At 41.8% G+C, this 19,486-nt stretch overlaps 1 protein-coding gene across 5 annotated transcripts in view; it reads left to right on the top strand.

The window, feature by feature from the left end:
• The window catches only part of TDRP (testis development-related protein 1), a 60,627-nt gene extending 41,428 nt beyond the window's left edge, over positions 1-19,199 (top strand). For 3 of the 5 annotated variants that reach the window (XM_021074628.1, XM_021074627.1, XM_021074626.1), the window contains exons 3-4: positions 15,269-15,372; positions 16,642-19,199. In XM_021074628.1, coding sequence (XP_020930287.1) covers positions 15,269-15,372; positions 16,642-16,987 — 450 coding nt within the window. In that variant the 3' untranslated portion in view covers positions 16,988-19,199. 5 annotated transcript variants of the gene reach the window in all.

Here is a 19,486-nt window from a genome sequence, read left to right as displayed (position 1 = left end):
CCAGGTATCGTCTGTACAGACGGCCTTCCGCCCTCCTGGCCATCCCCAAAGCTTGATGCTCCAGTGGAGTGACTGGTGTGTCCCTTGTGTTGGGCCGAGGGAACCACAGGAACTGTCTTTGTGATCAGGGGTGGCACTTCTTTCCTCCAAGGCCGTTGGCCATGACTGCATGGCATGTCATGTCCTATCTGACTCTCCCTGGAGCCGGGAGCTGACGGAGCCAAGGGTTTGGCCTCACAGTTTGACTGGAAGCCTGGGCTGGGTCCATGAAGTCACTTTCCTCTAGGATTACCAGTTTCCCAGTAATTCACTGTGTAAACAGAAGGTTATTGTGACTTCTAAAATCTAGAATGGTTAGAAAGAAAATTAGGCTTTTTTATGACATTGTCATTGAAACCTTAGCCTGGCCATGACTCACTGCAGTTTTCCTTGGAGGCCCTAGACCAGCCTGTTCCCTGTGGGGTCCCAGGGCATGCCCACTCCTCCTGGGGGCTGGGAAGTAAGGCCCTACAGGGACATCATCCTCAGGCAGGGTGGTGGCTGTGGTGACGCCAAGGAGAGGCTGGCACAGTGTACAACCTGAGTACTTTTTACTCTGAAGAAGCTGCCAGACACATTTAAGCCCTCCTTAATGAATGAGTGACGGTCCTACAGGGCAACTCTGGAGTTAGGATCTGTGCACTTTGACCTCTTTGATCCACATAAGAAGATGCACTATCATGTGGGTGACTATAGGGGACAGGGCTGCAGTGACAGTGGCTCATATCTCCTGCCTAGTGTAGGTGACCACTGTGGGGTGACAGCAGTGCTTTCCTGATAAAATGCTGGGATACCTGACCCAAGGAAGATTAACGTGCTTCTCCTGTTTGAACGTAAGTACCTCTTACCAAAGCAGTCACGTTCCATGGGATCTGGGCTGGTACCCTTGGGCCTTGTGGTCTCCACAGAACTGACCCTTGCATTTGTTCCTGATTTTCAGAGATATTTTGGCATATTTCCTTTGCTCCCATCATTTAAATGGTGTATCTCGTTTATTAGCATTGAGTTTTGCTCTTAATTTTTCTTGCTCTAGTAGAATTTGTGTTTTGATCAACTTTTGGATGGAGAGCCGCCCTGGGGCAAGTAGCCCCAGGCCTCACAGCATAGCATTCCCGCAGCTTGGGTTCCACACTTCGGTGGAAGAATTTGAGATGAGAAATCTACATTTAATGCATTTGAATAATTAAAGCACTTAAAGCTAGAGCTTTATAATTTGAAGAAAATAAGAGTAAATGCAAATGATACTGTATTTTGGTCTCTAACTTTGGGACATTTTGTTCAATATTTTAAGATCTATGAATTGTGAGCCTGAGTTTGAAGGATGGCACTTTAGACTGTTTAACTTGGTCAGATAAGGCTCTAGTTTCCTGATCCAAAGAGATGGAGTTCACAAGTCCAGTTATTCTCCTTTTTTCCAGTTTTATGAGATGTAATTGATGACACAGCACTGAATAACTTCCAGGTGTACAGTATGGTGACTCAACTTACATATATTTTGAAATGAGGACAACAGTAAATTTAGTTAACATCCATCATCTCACATAGATACACAAAAAGGAAAATGTTTTTTTCTTATGATGAGAACCTTTAGGATCTACTCTCAAATATGCATCAGAGCATTGCTGACCACATCATCCTGTTGTGCATATCCAGTCCCAGTTTATCTTGTACCTGGAAGTTTCTGCCATTTGACCACTTTGCTCCAGTTCTCCCACTCTCCTCTGGTAACCACAAATCTAAAAAAGTTTTAAAATTCCACTGATAACTGACATCATATGGCATTTGTGTTATTTTCTCTGACTTTCGCTTACCATAATGCCCTCAAGGTCCATCCATGTAGTCAGAAAAGGCAGAATTTTATTTTTTTTTTATGTTTTCATTGTATGTATGTGCCACATTTTAGCCTTTCACCTGCCAGTGGACACTTGAGTTGTTTCCATGTCTGGGTTATTGTAAAAATGCTGTGAACCTGAAGGCACATATATCTTTTCTAGTTAGTATTTTTGTTTCCTTTGGATCAATACCCAGAAGTGGAACTGCTAGCTTATATGGTAGTTTTAGTTTTTAGTATTTTTGAGGAACTTCCACACTGTTTTCCATAGTGGCTGCACCAATTTGCATTCCCACCAACAGTGCATAGAGGTTCCCTTTTCTCTACACCGTCTCCAGCACTTGTTATCTCTTGTCTGATGCTGGCCATTCTGACAGCTGTGGGGTTATGTCTCCTTATGGTTTTGATTTGCATTTGCCTAATGGTTAGTGGTGTCGAGCATCTTTTCATGTGTCTGTTTGGCCATCTGTATATTTTTCTTTTTTGGTTTTTTTGTCCTGCATAAGTGATTTTTTTTTATTACTCAATGAATTTATTACATTCGTAATTGTACAATGATCATCACAATGCAATTTTATAGATTTTCCCTCCCACAACCCCAGTGCATCCCCCTACCCCCCAAACTGTCTCCTTTGGCGACCATAAGATTTTCAAAGGCTGTGATTCGTATGTGTTCTGCAAAGAAGTTCAGTCTGTCCTTTTTTCAGAATCCACGTCAGTGAAAGCATTTGATGTTGATTTCTCATTGTATGGCTGACGCCACTTAGCATGATAGTTTCTAGGATGCAAAAAATGCTGGTATTTTGTTCTTTTTAATGGCTGAGTAATATTCCATTGTGTATATGTACCACCTCTTCTTGATCCACTCCTCTGTCGATGGACATTTAGGTTGTTTCCATGTCTTGGCTATTGAAAATAGTGTTGCAGTGAACATCAGAGTACATGTGTCTTTGCGAGTCATGGTTTTCTCTGGATAGATGCCCAGGAGTGGGATTGCTGTGTCAAATGGGAGTTCTGTTTAGTTTTCTGAGGACTCTCCATACTGTTTTCCACAGTGGTTCCACCAATTTACAATCCCACCAACAGTGTCATTGGGTTCCTTTTTCTCCACACCCTCTCTAGCACTTTTTGTTTGTAGACTTTTGGATGATGGCCATGCTGGCTGGTGTAAGGTGGTACCTCAGAGTGGTTTTTTTTTGTTTCTTTTTTTTTATTGTATTTCCACGTTTTTTCTTTTTTTTTTTTATTTTCCCACTGTACAGCAAGGGGGTCAGGTTATCCTTACATGTATACATTACAATTACATTTTTTCCCCCACCCTTTGTTCTGTTGCAACATGAGTATCTAGACATAGTTCTCAATGTATTCAGCAGGATCTCCTTGTAAATCTATTCTAAGTTGTGTCTGATAAGCCCAAGCTCCCGATCCCTCCCACTCCCTCCCCCTCCCATCAGGCAGCCACAAGTCTCTTCTCCAAGTCCATGATTTTCTTTTCTGAGGAGATGTTCATTTGTGCTGGATATTAGATTCCAGTTATGAGTGATATCATATGGTATTTGTCTTTGTCTTTCTGGCTCATTTCACTCAGTATGAGAGTCTTTAGTTCCATCCATGTTGCTGCAAATGGCATTATTTTGTTCTTTTTTATGGCTGAGTAGTATTCCATTGTGTATATATACCACATCTTCCGAATCCAATCATCTGTCAATGGACATTTGGGTTGTTTCCATGTCTTGGCTATTGTGAATAGTGCTGCAATGAACATGCGGGTGCACGTGTCTCTTTTAGGTAGAGTTTTGTCCGGATAGATGCCCAAGAGTGGGATTGTGGGGTCATATGGAAGTTCTATGTATAGATTTCTAAGGTATCTCCAAACTGTTCTCCATAGTGGCTGTACCAGTTTACATTCCCACCAGCAGTGCAGGAGGGTTCCCTTTTCTCCACAGCCCCTCCAGCACTTGTTATTTGTGGATTTATTAATGATGGCCATTCTGATCAGAGTGGTTTTGATTTGCATTTCTCCACTAATGAGTGATGTTGAATATCTTTTCCTGTGGTTTTTGGCCATCTGTATGTCTTCTTTGGAGAATTGTCTGTTTAGATCTTCTGCCCCTTTTTGGATGGGGTTGTTTGTTTCTTTGGTATGAAGCTGAAGAAGGTGTTTATAAATGTTGGAGATGAATCCCTTGTCAGTTGATTCATTTGCAAAGATTTTCCCCCCTTCCGTGGGTGGTCTTTTTGTTTTATTAAGGGTTTCCTTTGCTGTGCAGAAACTTTTAAGTTTAATTAAGTCCCATTTGTTTATTTTTATTTTTTATTTTTTAAATTTTTTTATTTTTTGTCTTTTTTTGCTATTTCTTTGGGCCGCTTCCGTGGCATGTGGAGGTTCCCAGGCTAGGGGTCTAATCGGAGCTGTAGCCACCGGCCTACACCAGAGCCACAGCAACGCAGGATCCGAGCCTCGTCTGCAACCTACACCACAGCTCACGGCAACGCCGGATCGTCAACCCACTGAGCAAGGGCAGGGACCGAACCCGCAACCTCATGGTTCTTAGTCGGATTCATTAACCACTGCTCCACGATGGGAACTCCCCCATTTGTTTATTTTTGGTTTTACTGTCATTACTCTAAGAGGTGGATCTGAGAAGATGTTGCTGTCATTGATGTCAGAGAGTGTTTGGCCTGTGTTTTCCTCTAAGAGTTTGATAGTGTCTGGTCTTATATCTAGGTCTTTAATCCATTTGGAGTTTCTTTTTGTGTATGGTGTTACAGAGTGTTCTAATTTCATTCTTTTCCTTGTGGCTGTCCAGTTTTGCCAGCACCACTTATTGAAGGGGCTGTCTTTTATCCATTGTATATTCTTGCCTCCTTTGCCATAGATGAGTTGGCTCTAGGTGCGTGGGTTGAATTCTGGGCTTTCTATCCTGTTCCACTGATCTCTATTTCTGACTTTGTGCCAGTACCATACGGTTTTAATGATTGTTGCATTGTAGTATAGTCTGAAGTCCGGGAGCCTGATTCCTCCAGCTCCATTTTTCTTTTTCAGCCAAATGTCTTTGGCTATCCTGGGTCTTTTGTGCTTCCAAACAAACGTTAAAATATTTTGTTCAAGTTCTCTGAAACATGTCCTTGGTAATTTGATAGGGATTGCATTGAATCCGTAGATTGCCTTAGGTAGTATAGTCATTTTGATAATATTGACTCTTCCAATCCAAGAGCATAGTATATCTTTCCATCTATTTGTGTCATCTTTGATTTCTTTCATCAGTGTCTTATAGTTTTCAGAGTATAGGTCTTTTGTCTCCTTAGGTAGGTTTACTCCTAGGTATTTTATTTTTTTGGATGCAATGGTAAATGGGATTGCTTCCCTAATTTCTCCTTCTGATCTTACACTATTAGTATATAGAAATGCTGTCCATTCCTATGGATTAATTGTGTATCCTGCAACATTGCCAAATTCATGGATGAGCCCTAACAGTTTTCTGGTAGAGTCTTGAAGATTCTCTAGGTATAGTATCTTGTCATCTGCAAATAGGGATAGTTGTACTTCTTCCATTCCAATTTGGATTCCTTTTATTTCTTTTATTTCTCTGATTGCCTTGGCTAGGACTTCCAAAACTATGTTGAAGAGTAGTGGTGAGAGAGGACATCCTTGTCTTGTTCCTGATCTCAGCAGGAATTCTTTCAGATCTTCACCATTGAGAATGATGTTCTCTCTGGGTTTGTCATATATGTCCTTTATTATGTTGAGGTAGGTTCCCTCTATGCCCACTTTCTGAGGGGTTTTTATCAGAAGTCATGTTGGATTTTGTCAAAGCCTTTTCCATGTCTATTGAGCGGGTCATATGGTTTTTATTCCTCAGTTTGTTAATGTGGTGTATCACACTGATGGATTTGCAGATATTGAAGAACCCTTGCATTCCTGGGATAAATCCCACTTGATCATGATGTACAATCCTTTTAATGTATTTTTGGATGTGGTTTGCTTGTACTTTGTTAACGATTTTTGCATCGATGTTCATCAGTGACATTGGTCTGTGGGTTTTTTGTGTGTGTGTGTGTGGTATCTTTGTCTGGTTTTGATATCAGGGTGATGGTGGCCTCATAGAATGAGTTTGGGAGTATCCCTTCCTCTGCACTTTTTTGAAATAGTTTCAGAAGGAGAGGTGTTAGCTCTTCTCTAAATGTTTGATAGAATTCGCCTGTGAAGCTGTCTGGTCCTGGACTTTTGTTTGTTGCAAGTTTTTAAATCAGAGTTTCAATTTCAGTTCTTGTGATGGGTGCATTCATCTTTTCTATTTCATCTCGGTTTAGTCTTGCATGATTGTACTTTTCTAAGAATTTGTCCATTTCTTCTAGGTTTTCTGTTTTATTGGGATATAGTTGCATATAGTAGTCTCTCATGATCCTTTGTATTTCTGTGATATGCGTTGTTACTTCTCCTTTTTCATTTCTAATTTTATTGATTTGAGTCCTCTCCTTTTTTCTTGATAAGTCTGACTAAGGGTGTATCAATTTTGTGGATCTTTTCAAAGAACCAGCTTTTCATTGCATTGATCTCTTCTATGGTTTTCTTTGTTTCTATTTCCTTGATTTCTGCTCTGATCTTTATGATTTTTTTCCTTCTATTAACTTTAGGTCTTGTCTGTTCTTCTCTCTCAAGCTGCTTTAGATGTGAAGTTAGCTTGTTTATTTGAGCTTTTTCTTGTTTCCTGAGGTGGGCTTGTATTGCTATAAACTTTCCTCTTAGAACAGCTTTTGCTGTATCCCATAGGTTTTGGAGTGTTATATCTATTGTCAGTTTCCTCTTTTATTTCTTCAGTGATCCATTGGTTGTTCAGTAGCATGTTGTTGAGTCCCCACGTGTTTGTGTTTTTTGCATATTTTTTCTTGTTGATTTCCAGTCATATAGCGTTGTGGTTGGAAAAGATGCTTGATATGATTTCAATTTTCTTAATGTTACCAAGGTTGGATTTGTAGCCCAGGATGTAATCAATCTTAGGGAATGTTCCATGTGCATTTGTGAAGAATGTGTATTCTGTTGCTTTTGGCTGGAATGTCCTATAAATATCTATGAAGTCCATCTTGTTTAATGCTTCATTGAGGGCCTGTGTTTCCTTAGTGATTTTCTGTCTGGATGATCTGTCTGTTGCTGTAGGTGGAGTGTTAAAGTCCCCCACTATGATTGTGTTATTGTTGATGTGTCCTTTTAAGGTTGTTAGCAGTTTCCTTATATATTGTGGTGAACCTGTGTTGGGTATGTAGATATTTAAAATTGTTCTATCTTCTTCTTGGAGTGATCCTTTGATCATTATGTAGTGACCTTATTTGTCCCTTAAAACATTCTTCATTTTAAAGTCTATTTTGTCTGAAATGAGTATTGCTACTCCAGCTTTCTTTTGATCCCTGTTCGCATGGAATATTTCCTTCCATCCTCTCACTTTCAATTTGTATGTGTCCCTAGAAGTGAAGTGGGTCTCTTGAAGACAGCATATATATGGGTCTTGTTTTCATATCCATTCAGCCAGTGTGTGTCTTTTGGTTGGGGTGTTTAGTCCATTAACATTTAAGGTAATTATTGATATGTATGTTTTTATTGCCATTTTATTAATTGTTTTGGATTTGTTTTTGTTGCTCTTTTTTCTTCCCTTCTTCTCTTGTTCTCTCCTCTTCTGGTTTGATGACTATCATTAGTGCTGTATTTGAGTTGATTTTTCTTTGTTTGTGTATTAGTTGTAGATTTTTGGTTTGCAGTTATTCTGAAGTTTTGATATGAGTCTATATGTATTTGAGATTGTTTTAAGTTCTCTTAATTGCAAGTTCATCTCCAGTGTCCTGCATTTGTACCCTCCTCTTTTGTTGATCTGTGAAGGTTTTGATTTCTCCTTCAAATCGGAAGGAGAGCCTTGCTGGGTCAAGTAATCTTGGTTGGAGTTTTTTTCCTTTCATCACATTGAGTATATCACACCACTACCTTGTGGCCCACAGAGTTTCTGCTGAAAAATCTGCCGATAACCTTATTGGAGTTCCCTTGTATGTTACTTGTTTCTTTTCCCTAGCTTCTTTCAAGATTTTCTCTTTGTCTTTAATTTTGGTCAGTTTGATTAATATGCATCTCAAGGTATTCCTCCTTGTGTTTATTTTATATGGTACTCGTTGTGCTTCCTGGATTTGAGTGAGCAGTTCCTTTCCCATGTGAGGGAAGTTTTCAGCTATTATCTCTTTGAGTAGTTTTTCTATCCCCTCCTCTCTCTCTCTTCCCCTTCTGGCACCCCTATAATACAGATGTTGGTGTGTTTAACATTGTCCCAGAGTTCTCTGAGACTCTTCATTTGTTTTCCATCTTTTGTCTCTTTTCTGTTTGGCATCCGTAATTTCCACTAATCTGTCCTCCACCTCACTTATTCGTTCTTCTGCCTCCTGTATTCTGCTGTTAGCTGCTTTGAGCGAATTTTTTATTTCAGTCATTGTATTTTGCAGCTCTTCTTGTTTCAGTTCTATATCTTGTATCTCTTTGCTCAGTGTTTCCTGTAAGTTATCCATCTTTGCCTCCCGTTTATTTCCAATGTTCTTGCATCATCTTCAGCATCAACAGTCTAAAGTCTTTTTCCTGGAGGCTGAGAATCTCCTCATTGCTTAGCTGATTTTCTGGGGTTTTTCTTTCTCCCTCATCTGAGCTATAGTTCTCTGTCTCTTCATTTTTATAGGTTTTTGGTGTGGTGGCCTTTTTACAGATAATAGAGTTGTATCCTCCCTTACTTCTGGTGTCTGCCCCTCTTGTGGCCAAAGTTGGTATGGGGGCTTGCTGTACGCTTCCTGATGAGAGGGACTGGTGCCTGCCCAGTGGTAGGTAGAGCTGATTCTTATCCCTCTGGTGGGTGGGGTTTAGTCTCTGGATGGGATTAGAGGCTGCTGTATACCTGAGGGCTCTTTAGGCAGCCTGTTCACTGAGGGGCGGTGCTGTGATCCTGCCTGGATTGTTGTTTGCCCTGGGGCTTCTCAGCACTCGTGAGTGGGGCCAGATTTTCCCAAAATGGCCACCTCCAGAGAAAGGCATGATGTTGAATAATCCCCGAGAGTTTGCTTCCAATGTCCTTCTTTCACAACAAGCCACATTCACCCCTGTTTTCCCTAGAGGTCCTCCAAGAACTGCAGTCAGGTTTGACCCAGATTCCTATGGAGACTTTGCTTTGCCCTGGGACCCAGTGCACATGAATGTCTGTGTGTGCCTTTCAAGAATGGGGTCTCCGTTTCCCCCAGTCCTGTGGAGCTCCTGTGCACAAGCCCGACTGGCCTTCAATGCCAGATGCTCCAGGGGCTCTTTCTCCCAGTGCCAGATCCCCACATGTGGGAGTTTGATGTGGGGTGAAGAACTCTCACTCCTGTAGGTGAGTCTCTGTGAACCAGTTAGTTTCCAGTCTCTGGGGCTTCCCACCCGGGAGGTATGGGGTTGTTTATATCACGTAATCGCCCCTCCTACCTCTGGATGTGGCCTCCTCATTGTCTTCTGGAGTAGGGTATCTTTTTTTTAGGTTTCCGGTCCATTTGGGTGAAGAGTGCTCAGTCTTTAGTTGTGCATTTTGTTGTTTTTAGGAGAGAAGTTGAGCTCCAGTCCTTCTATTCCGCCATCTTAATCCCATCTCCGTGTGTATGTTTTCTTTGGAAATTGTGTAGTCAGATCCTCTTCCTATTTTTTAGTCAGATTTACTTTTTTTGTTGTTATTGAGTTGTATGAGTTTCTGTGTTTTTTGAATATTATCAGATAATATGGTTTACACTTTTTTTCTCATTCCATAGGTTGCCTTTTCACTTTGTTGATGGTTTCTTTTCTGTGCAGAAGCTTTTTTGTTTGGTGTAGTTCTATTTGTTTATTTTTTATTTTGTTGTTTGTGCTTTAGTTGTGAGTTCCAAAAAACTCACTGCCAAAACTTAGGTCAAGAATCTTTATTCTTATGTTTTCTTCTAGGAGTTTTATGGTTTCCAGTCTTACACTCAAGTCTTTAATCCTTTTCAGGTTAATTTTTATGAGTGGTGTAAGATAGGGATCAAATTTCATTCTTTGCATGTATGTGGCTGTGCAGTTTTCCCATGACGATTTGTTGAAGAGACTGTCTTTTCTCCGTTGATATTCTTGGCTCCCTTGTCAAGTATTAATTGTCTGTTTTTATGTCAGTACCATACCATTTTGATGACTATAGCTTTATAGTATAACTTGAAATCAATGTGTGTGATGTCTTTTTGTTCTTCTTTGTCAGGATTGTTTTGGCATTCAGGGTCTTTTATGGTTCCACACAAATACTGGGATTTTTTTCTACTTCTTTAGACAATGCCTTTGGAATCTCAGTAGGGGTTGCATGGACTCAATGGATGGCTTTGGGTAGTATGAACAATTTTTTTAGTGGGGGGCACATCTGTGGCATGTGGAAGTTCCTGGGCCAGAGATCAAACCTATGCCACAGTAGTGACAATGCCAGATCCTTAACCTGCTGTGCCACAAGGGGATGCCTGGACATGTTAACAATATTAATTCTTCCATCCCATGAGCACAAGGTACCTTTCTAATTATTTGCATCTTTTTTCAGTGTCTCTCATCACTGTCTTACAGTTTTCAGTATGGAGGTCATCTTTGCTTAAATTTACTCCTAAGTGTTTTATGTTTTAAATGCTATTATAGTGTTGTTTTATTTCTTTTTCAAAAAATTAGTGTGTAGAAATGGTGCCAATTTTCAAATATTAATTTTGTAATCTGCAACTTTACTGAATTTATTGATTAGTTTTAACAGGTTTTTGTTTTTTGGTGGTTTTGTTTTGTTTTTGGTGGAATCATTAGGACTTTTTATATATAAAATCATGGATTCTGCAAATAGAAACAACTCTGGTGCCCTCTGTTTCTTTTTCTGGCCTGACTGCTCTGCCCAGGGCTTCCAGTATTATGTTGAATAGGAGTGGTGAGAGAGGGCATCTTTGTCCTGTTCCTGTTCTTAAAGGAAAAGTTTTCAACCTTTCATTGAGTATGATGTTAGCTGTGGATTATTTATATGTGGCCTTTATTAGATTGAGGTATGTTTCTTCTGTGCATAATTAGTTAAGAGTTTTTTTCATGAATGAATGTTGAATTTTGTCAAGTGCTTTTTCTGCATCTGCTGAGATGATCGTATGTTTTTTCTTTCATTCTGTTAATGTGATGTATCCCATTTATTTGATTTGTGTGTTTCAGCCATCCTTGTATCCCAGCAAAAATCTCACTTAATCATGAATGATGCTTTTAACATGCTGCTCAATTTGGTTTGCTGCTCTTTTACTGAGAATGTTTGCCTCCTATGTTCACCAGAGATACTGGCTTATAATTTTCTTGTACTATCCATGGCTTATAATTTTCTTGTGCTATTCATGGCTTTGGTGTCATGGTAATTCTGGCCTTGTTAAATGTGTTTGGAAGTGTTCCTTCCTCTCCAGTTTTCTGGAAGAGTTTGAGAAGGATTAGTGTTAATTCTTTAAATCTTTGGTAAAATCCATCAGTGAAGCTATCTGGTCCTGTTACTGATTCATTTTCCTTACTAGTAAATAGTCTGTTCAGATTTTCTGTTTTCTTTCTGTTCAGTCTAAGTAGCTTGTATGTTTCTGAGAATCTTTTCATTTCTTCTTGGTTGTCCAGTTTGTTGGCATGTAACTGCTCATAGTAGTTTCTTAGGTTGGGTTTGTTTTTTGTTTGTTGTTTGTTGTTGTTGTTGTTGTTGTTGTTTTAGGGCTGTACCCATGGCATACAGAAGTTCCCAGGCTAGGGGTCAAATCAGAGCCACAGCTGCCAGCCTATACCACAGCCACAGCAATGCCAGATCTGAGCCATGTCTGCAATCTACACTGCAGCTCACAGCAACATTGGATCTTTTTTTTTTTTTAATTTTTTTATTTTCCCACTGTACAGCAAGGGGGTCAGGTTATCCTTACATGAATACATTACAATTACATTTTTACCCCCACCCTTTGTTCTGTTGCAACATGAGTATCTAAACAAAGTTCTCAATGCTGTTCAGCAGGATCTCCTTGTATATCTATTCTAAGTTGTGTCTGATAAGCCCAAGCTCCCGATCCCTCCCACTCCCTCCCCCTCCCATCAGGCAGCCACAAGTCTCTTCTCCAAGACCATGATTTTCTTTTCTGAGGAGATGTTCATTTGTGCTGGATATTAGATTCCAGTTATGAGTGATATCATATGGTATTTGTCTTTGTCTTTCTGGCTCATTTCACTCAGTATGAGAGTCTCTAGTTCCATCCATGTTGCTGCAAATGGCATTATTTTGTTCTTTTTTATGGCTGAGTAGTATTCCATTGTGTATATATACCACATCTTCCGAATCCAATCATCTGTCAATGGACATTTGGGTTGTTTCCATGTCCTGGCTATTGTGAATAGTGCTGCAGTGAACATGCGGGTGCCGCAACATTGGATCCTTAACCCACTGAGTGAGGCCAGGGATTGGACCCCCATCCTCATGGATAACAGTCGGTTCATTACTGTTGAGCCACAACAGGAACTTCATGATTGTTTTTCTGTGATATCAGTTGTAATTTCCTAGTAGTGTCTTATAATCCCTGTCTTTATTTGGTATCAATTGTGATGTCTCCTTTCATTTATAAATTTGTTGGTCTCTGTTTTCCTTTGTGAGTCTAGCTAAAGATTTGTCAGCTTTATGTTTTCAAAGAACCAGCTCTTAATTTTGTAAATCTTTTCTATCATTTTCTTTTACTCTATTTATTCTCTATCATTTTCTTTAATTGCACTTTGTTTTTCTAGTTCCTTGAGGCATAGAGGAAGGTTATGTTGTTTGGGATCTTTCTTGTTTGTGTGTGAAATTCTCTCTTAGAACTTTTTTTTTTGCATCCTGTAAGTTTTGGTATGTTTTGTTTCAATTTTTTGTCTCAAGATACAGTTATATTTCCCCTTTAATATCTTTTTGATCTGTGGGTTGTTCAGGAGAGTGTTTTTAGTTTCCATGTATTCAGTTTCCAGTTTTCCTCTTCTTACTGATGGTACATGTTGTGGTCAGAGAAGATACCTAGCCTGCTTTCAGTCTGCTTGGATTTGCTTGGACTTGTTTTGTGGCTTAACATATGGTCTATCTTAGAAAACATTCTATGTGCACTTGAGAAGAATGTGTGTTCTGTTGTCATTGTATAGAATGTTCTGCATGTGTCTCCTAGGTTCATTTCATCCATAGTGTTGTTCAAATTCACTGGTTCCTTACTGATTCTCTGTCTAGATGATCTATATCCACTTTTGTGAGTAGGGTATTAAATTCCCCACCTATTATTTTTATTGCCATTTAATTCTCTTTTTAGTCCTGTTTTTGCTCTATATATTTATGTGCTCCAGTGTTGGGTGCATAAATGTTAATAATTGTATTTTCTTGATCGTTAGACCCCTTTATCATTATATAATGACCTCTTTGTCTCTTGTTACCATTTATAAAGTCTATTTTGTCTTATACAGGTGTAGCTGTTCCATATTTTTTTGGTTACCATTTGCTTGAAGTATCTTTTTCCATCCATTCACTCTTAATCTCTGTGTGTTTTTATGGCTAAAGTGGGTCTCTTGTAAGAAGCATTCTGTGTCTTTTTATTGGAGAATTTAGTCCATTTATATTTAATTACTGATAGGCAGGAGACCTTGTTAATAGTTTTCTGGTCGTATTGTAAATGCTTTGTTCCTTGCTTTTTATCCTGCTCTCATTTTTTTGTGTGTGTTTTGATGTCTTTTGACACTATATGCTTTGACTTGTTTTCTGCACAGAATAAGGTTGTCCTGATTAAGTAGCTTCAGTTTCTCACTCTCACACGAGGGTGACTCAGCTTTAGATTTGCCATCGACTCCAGGGCTGTGAAGACTGCACCCCAGGCTTCCTACCCCTCCAGCTGGTCTGTTCCATCCTTTGTATTATTTTCTCAGCTAAACTCCCTCCCTGCCTCCCCCCAGCATCATGACCTTACACTTGAATTTCTGGATCTGAATTCTTCTACTCCCTTCCCACAGGCACCTTCACTGCATGCTCCATTTCTCAGAACTTTCTCTCCCGATTCATTTTGCTTGTATGTGTTAATTTTCCTCTTCTTGGGACATTTGTTTGAAGCTCATTAACTAGAGACTTTTTTTATCATCAGGAAGCGGAGATACGGGGTAATGATTTAAGTTTCGGTAATTCCCCTCATAGACATTTTCATGATAATTCCAAAAATGGAGCCCTTGGGCTTTGCCCTGTGGGCACCATGGAGGAGTGTAGGGTGCGGGCATCCAGAGGCAATGCTGATGCTGCAGCAGGAGGGTGAAAGACAGCAGGCTGGGGTTTGGGGAGTCAGGTGACCAGGTGCAGAGGGGCTGTGCCTTGCAGTGTGTACCAGAAGGGCCTGTGTGACAGCTCCTGAGTGAGAATGGAGTTAGGCCTAGCTTCACTCCTGGCTTTGCTGGCCTGTGATGGCATGGCATCCTCTTTAGTGGGTTCAGGCCGAGGGCAGGTCACCTAGGATTGCTGGAGGGAGCGGGGCCTCTGCTGCAGGTGTCAGGTACTGGGCCCCGTCCACACCCAGTATCGCTGGTCACTTGTGTTCCTGAGCAGCGCAAGGCAGTGGATGCTGCCCTCCTTGTGACCTCTGACCCCTGGAGCTGGCATATTGCAGGCCCCTGCCCAGAGCGGGGTTGGCAAGCCTGGCCAGACCAAGGTGGTGCCTAGTGCCCTGCTCATGTTCCAGGCCCCTCTCGCCCTGTTGGACTACTGGCCTGTTTCTGTCCTGTGATGTCTCACTCTGGTGCCGTGGCCTCTTCTTCTCAATTCTACTGCATTTTTGCCATTTCAAAGCATCTTAAAGCCAGGGCTTCCCAGGGTGGGGGCTGTGCTCCCCCAAGGAGAAGAGAAGGGAGTTGGTGTGGCCCCGGGCTCCCGGGGTGTCAGAGTGGCGAGAAGAGCACTTGACACAGGTTCCAGAACCTGTTGCCTCTTCTCTTCTCTCCCTTCTTATGACTTTCTCTGAACCTGAGATGCCCCGCAGTAATTCTAAGACATATCCTGACTTCAGAAATGAAAAAGTTGTATAAAATCCATCTGTCATAGAATCGACAAAATGCCTGGTTTCCTCTCAAAGTCTCTGGAAGTTAGCACAGGCCCACCTCTTGCCCCCACTGCTCTCCAAAGCATCATCACCCGAACCTGCTTTGGCAGAACTGGGACGACTGATCCGCCGTTGCTAAGTGGGGAGTGACTGCCCTGGGCCACTCGGAGACCCACTATGGCCACAGGCAGCGAGGGGAGGGAGTCGCCCCAGCTCTCCCTGAGATTTTGGCTCCACGGGTCACTGGGCAAAGCAGGCCTGTTCTTTTGCTGTATCGCGTGCCATCTTCTGTTCCAGGTGCAGGGGGCGAGTTTCCGGGGTTGGAAAGAAGTGACTTCTCTGTTTAACAAGGATGATGAACAGCATCTGCTGGAAAGATGCAAGTCCCCCAAGTCCAGAGGGTGAGTCCTGCATCAGGGTGGCGGGGAGGGGGGCGTCTCCTCCCCCCTAGAGGAAACAGAAATGAGTCATCTGATGTTGATGTTTCAGAGACAAAAGTGAAATGTCCTTTGAGTGGGAGGTCATGAGGGTAACTGTTTGCACATTGAAAGATTATGGAAAAGTGGAGCTCAAACCAGCTCTTGAACTTAGAGTTGTAAATTGAACTTCTGAGCCCTGAAACAGTTGGCAGCCATGCTTAAGCCATGTAATAGTTTCAGAAAACCAAGAAAAAAAAAGTTAAAACGCACTGATTGGAGTTCCCACTGTGCCACCTTGGGTTAAGGATCTGGTGTTGCCACAGATCCAGCTCGGTGTTCAGTCTCTAGCCTGGAAACATCCGTGTGCCATAGGTGCGGCTGTAAAAGAAAAAAAAATGCAGAGATTGATTATTAAACTGTAAAAAAAATTAGACAATATATTTAAGCTGGCGGTGCTTCCAGTTTATTATATTTTGAAAGTTTAAAAAATGAAAACAAACTCAGTGACGACCTGATGGCACTGCCAACAGCTGGTGACCCTGATGGGCGGAGCTGCCCTCCCCCCAGGACAGGTCCCTCGGCAGCAATGCACCCACCAGCGGCAGCCGGCACCTTCCTCTGACCCTGTGGTGGGGGCCTCATGTGCCCTTTGCCCTGAAGACCTGGTAGTGGGTCCCCTTGGCTGGCAGGGTCTGGGGGGTCAGGCCTGGACACAGGTGTTTCTAACACTGCCCTGGAGGTGCTCCTGGTGGCCAGAGGGCTATGCGTGTGTGCGAGGACCTGCCCCACCATGGAATGCCTTTCCTTCACGGGACAGGGTGCCCTGCACCCTGAGTGGCTGTGACGTTATTCTGTGAATAAGCCTGTGCGAGAAACCAACTTAGGAAATGGAACCATCTCCATTTCAATGTAATTTTTATTGGAATAGTTGATTTACAGTGTTCTGTGAACCGATTGCTTACTCTGGGCCTGGGTCATTGTCACATTTGCTGGAAGATGGGCTCGGTCTCCCACAGTGGCCTTGAGAAGATTCTCTTCTGTGTCCTCTGAGGGTGACCACCTTAAATGTGGTGGTCAAAGGTTCATTAATGACGTAGTGACTATTTTTCCTATAATAGTAATATTTCACATTTTACATAAAAATTCATGTGAGCTTTTTAAACAATTTTCAAAAGAAAAACCTTTTATTTATACAACTTGAGGCCCTAAGGTGATTGGATCACCAACACGTAACTCTTTTGTCTCCTATAGAACTAACTTACGAGTGAAAGAAGAGTTGAAGACAGAGAAGAAGTCTGGATTTTGGGACAATTTGGTTTTAAAACAGAACGTGCAGTCTAAGAAACCAGATGAGATTGAAGGTTGGGAGCCTCCAAAACTTGTTCTTGAAGATGTAGCCGCCGACTCAGGGGACCCCCCGAGTGACCGTCCATCCCGGCCAGGCTGGGAGGAGGATGCCAAGGGCTCCACCAAGTACACCAGCCTGGCCGGCGCGGGGAGCAGCTCCCGCTGGAGCCTCAAGTCGGCCGGGAAGCTGGTCAGCATTCGCCGGCAGAGCAAAGGCCACCTGACGGATAACTGGGAAGAGTTGGAGTGACGTGTCCGCGGAGACGACACAGCTCCCAAGTGTTTCCAAACCAAAATTTGCCTAATTTTGCACCTCTGTGTCATTTCATTCAGATTCTGAGTTTGCTGGATCGTGATGTTTTTTATTCGTGTATCAAGTTGTTTGGTCTTTCCCGGATGGAAAGAGCAGAGTCTCGCATTTGGACTTTCCTCTTCGTGTGGTGATTTGGGAAACCGCATCCTGTGACTTCCCGGTGGACATGCAGGGCCTGCACATCGATTGCCTTACCTTAGAAATGTTCTCTTCCTGTTGTCCACGTGTTGCTGAAACTGGAGACATGCGGTCTGATGCTGTCTTCCTGTGTCCCCGTCGTCGCTCTTTGTCCCCTCTCTGCATGTAGCACACCTGTGTCTGTGACACAAGAATGTAGCAGCCGTGCACTTCTCTTCTGTTGCCAGAAACTTGCAATCCAGGTGTGAAATGAATCTTCCAAAGGTTATGTTAAATTGTGTTTAGCCTGGCAAATTAAACTCTTCTATTAAATTTTAAAACATTTAAGCAGATTAAACACTGGAAAAGCAAAGGCTGTATTTGATTCAGCATGAAATGCACTGTCTGCAGACGCATCTCCCATCTCCAGTGTCTGTGTTAGATGGTGACAGTAGTTAGAGTTTTTGTTTTTACTTCTCCTGAACTTTCAAATACTGATTTTTATTTTCTTGTAAAATTTGTCTTCATTTTTGATTGCAGATTAAAGAATGCTATAAAGCATGAATTAGTTTTAGGAAGCTGACACTTGATTTTGTTTGGAAAATATTAACTTGCTCGTTGTAGAGTTAAAACTGTATGTAAAATGCTAGAAGTGCCTCTTTTCTCACCCAGGGTTTTGTTTTTCCATGTGAGATTGTGATTGCCATTGGACCCTGAGAAGCTGTGTTACAGCAGGTTGGGGGCACCAGTGAGGCATCTCTCTTCTGTTTCCAGACTTGCTTTTTGTCTCCCTGACAAGTGACCCCCATGTTGGGCACTTCGGCACGTCTCCCTTAGGTCACAGTGGTTTCAAAGAGAAGGTGCCAGAGCTTTTCCGGCTAAAAACAAAACCCTCCAGTTACACTGTGTGTTCCTCTCTTGTGAAAACCCAGTGTCCTCAAGGTGTTCAGTGACCACTTCTGTGATGTTCCATGTAAGGGGGTGTCCTTCAGCATTTCTGTCACCTGCCATCTATAGTCTGTCCTCACTCTGTCATCTAACTACCAGTCCCCACTATCTGTCATCTCTGTCATCTCTTTTAATAGACAAGAAGTTTACTTCACTGAGCCCACAGGGGGACGTGTTGTGAGTGTTAAAGTTCAGTTTGTGTTAGAACCTTGCTTGATGTGGAGATTTTGTTTCTTAGTAGCGGAGTTGAAAATCTTGTTTCCTCAGGTAACAGTTCAGGACGTAGCCTGTGTTCCTTCTCCCTAAAGGAGCCCTTGCAGTGACTGCACAGTCAAGCTCTGGGCCACGATTCACACCGGTGCCGTGCCAATCCTATGTTGAGGTGCAGGAAACAAATGTTGCGTCCTGGACTCTGGAAAGTGTGGTGGGGAGTCTGCTGCTCGTGGGCTGTGATGCTTAAGTGCCTGAAATTCCCCTCAGTGACACATCATGATGCAGTTGGCAGAACAGCCCCCATAACATTGTTTCTCAAAATCTGAAGACAAAGCCAGACTGGGGTTGGAATATGCACATAAATCACACTTTTCTTATCTACAGAAATTAATGTAAAAATGAAGTCTTCTTCTGTTGTATCTGACTAAATGAAAATAACTGTTTGTGGGTTTTAATATAAATATTTATTGGTGTGCTTTGGAGGAAAGATATTTTTTCTTGATAGAATTTACCAAAGTGACTTGGTTTTGTTCACTGGCTAATGAGAGAACGGGTATGTCCAAGTTCTGTTAAACACACAGCTTCTCTGTGTGAAGAGGAAAGTGCCTGTGTTCTTTGACTGCCGATTTGTCGTTTTTTAGTAAGAAAATGATTGGCTTCAAAGAAGGTCGAGTTCATCCTTAATGCTGAGGTTTTTTTAAAAAAATAAAAACTTGGTTTATACTTTCTATTAGTTTGCATGATTAATGGCATCTGCTTACGGTGACTTAATCGCTCAGAGCTGACAGCACCTGTCTCTACACTGAACCTCCTTGAAGATGCAAACCACACTGTAGACTTTTTCATAAATAAATAACCAACTTCAACGTCAGTTTCTGAGATGTATCTTTTGCATATTTGATCTGCCTTTGGATACTGTATGTGAATAACCAGGTATATGTGCCCTTCCGACTATGGTCACGGGCCAGGGGACTTCCTCACCTCTCTATTTCTATGCGTTTACCTACTCTTGTTCTCATGGTTCTCAACTGATATTTGATTGACTCAACAAAAGATGAGCAGGGAACTATTTAATGAGCTTTAAAGAAATCAATTGGTGAAAGTGATTTAACTTTGTGATAAATTTTTTGGTAGAAAAGCAGTTCTGGGTGCTGGATG

Source organism: Sus scrofa, chromosome 15, assembly GCF_000003025.6.
Source record: "Sus scrofa isolate TJ Tabasco breed Duroc chromosome 15, Sscrofa11.1, whole genome shotgun sequence".
NCBI classification, from domain to species: domain Eukaryota; kingdom Metazoa; phylum Chordata; class Mammalia; order Artiodactyla; family Suidae; genus Sus; species Sus scrofa.
Note: the sequence above shows the minus strand (reverse complement) of the source record. Positions and strands in the feature narration are given on the sequence as shown.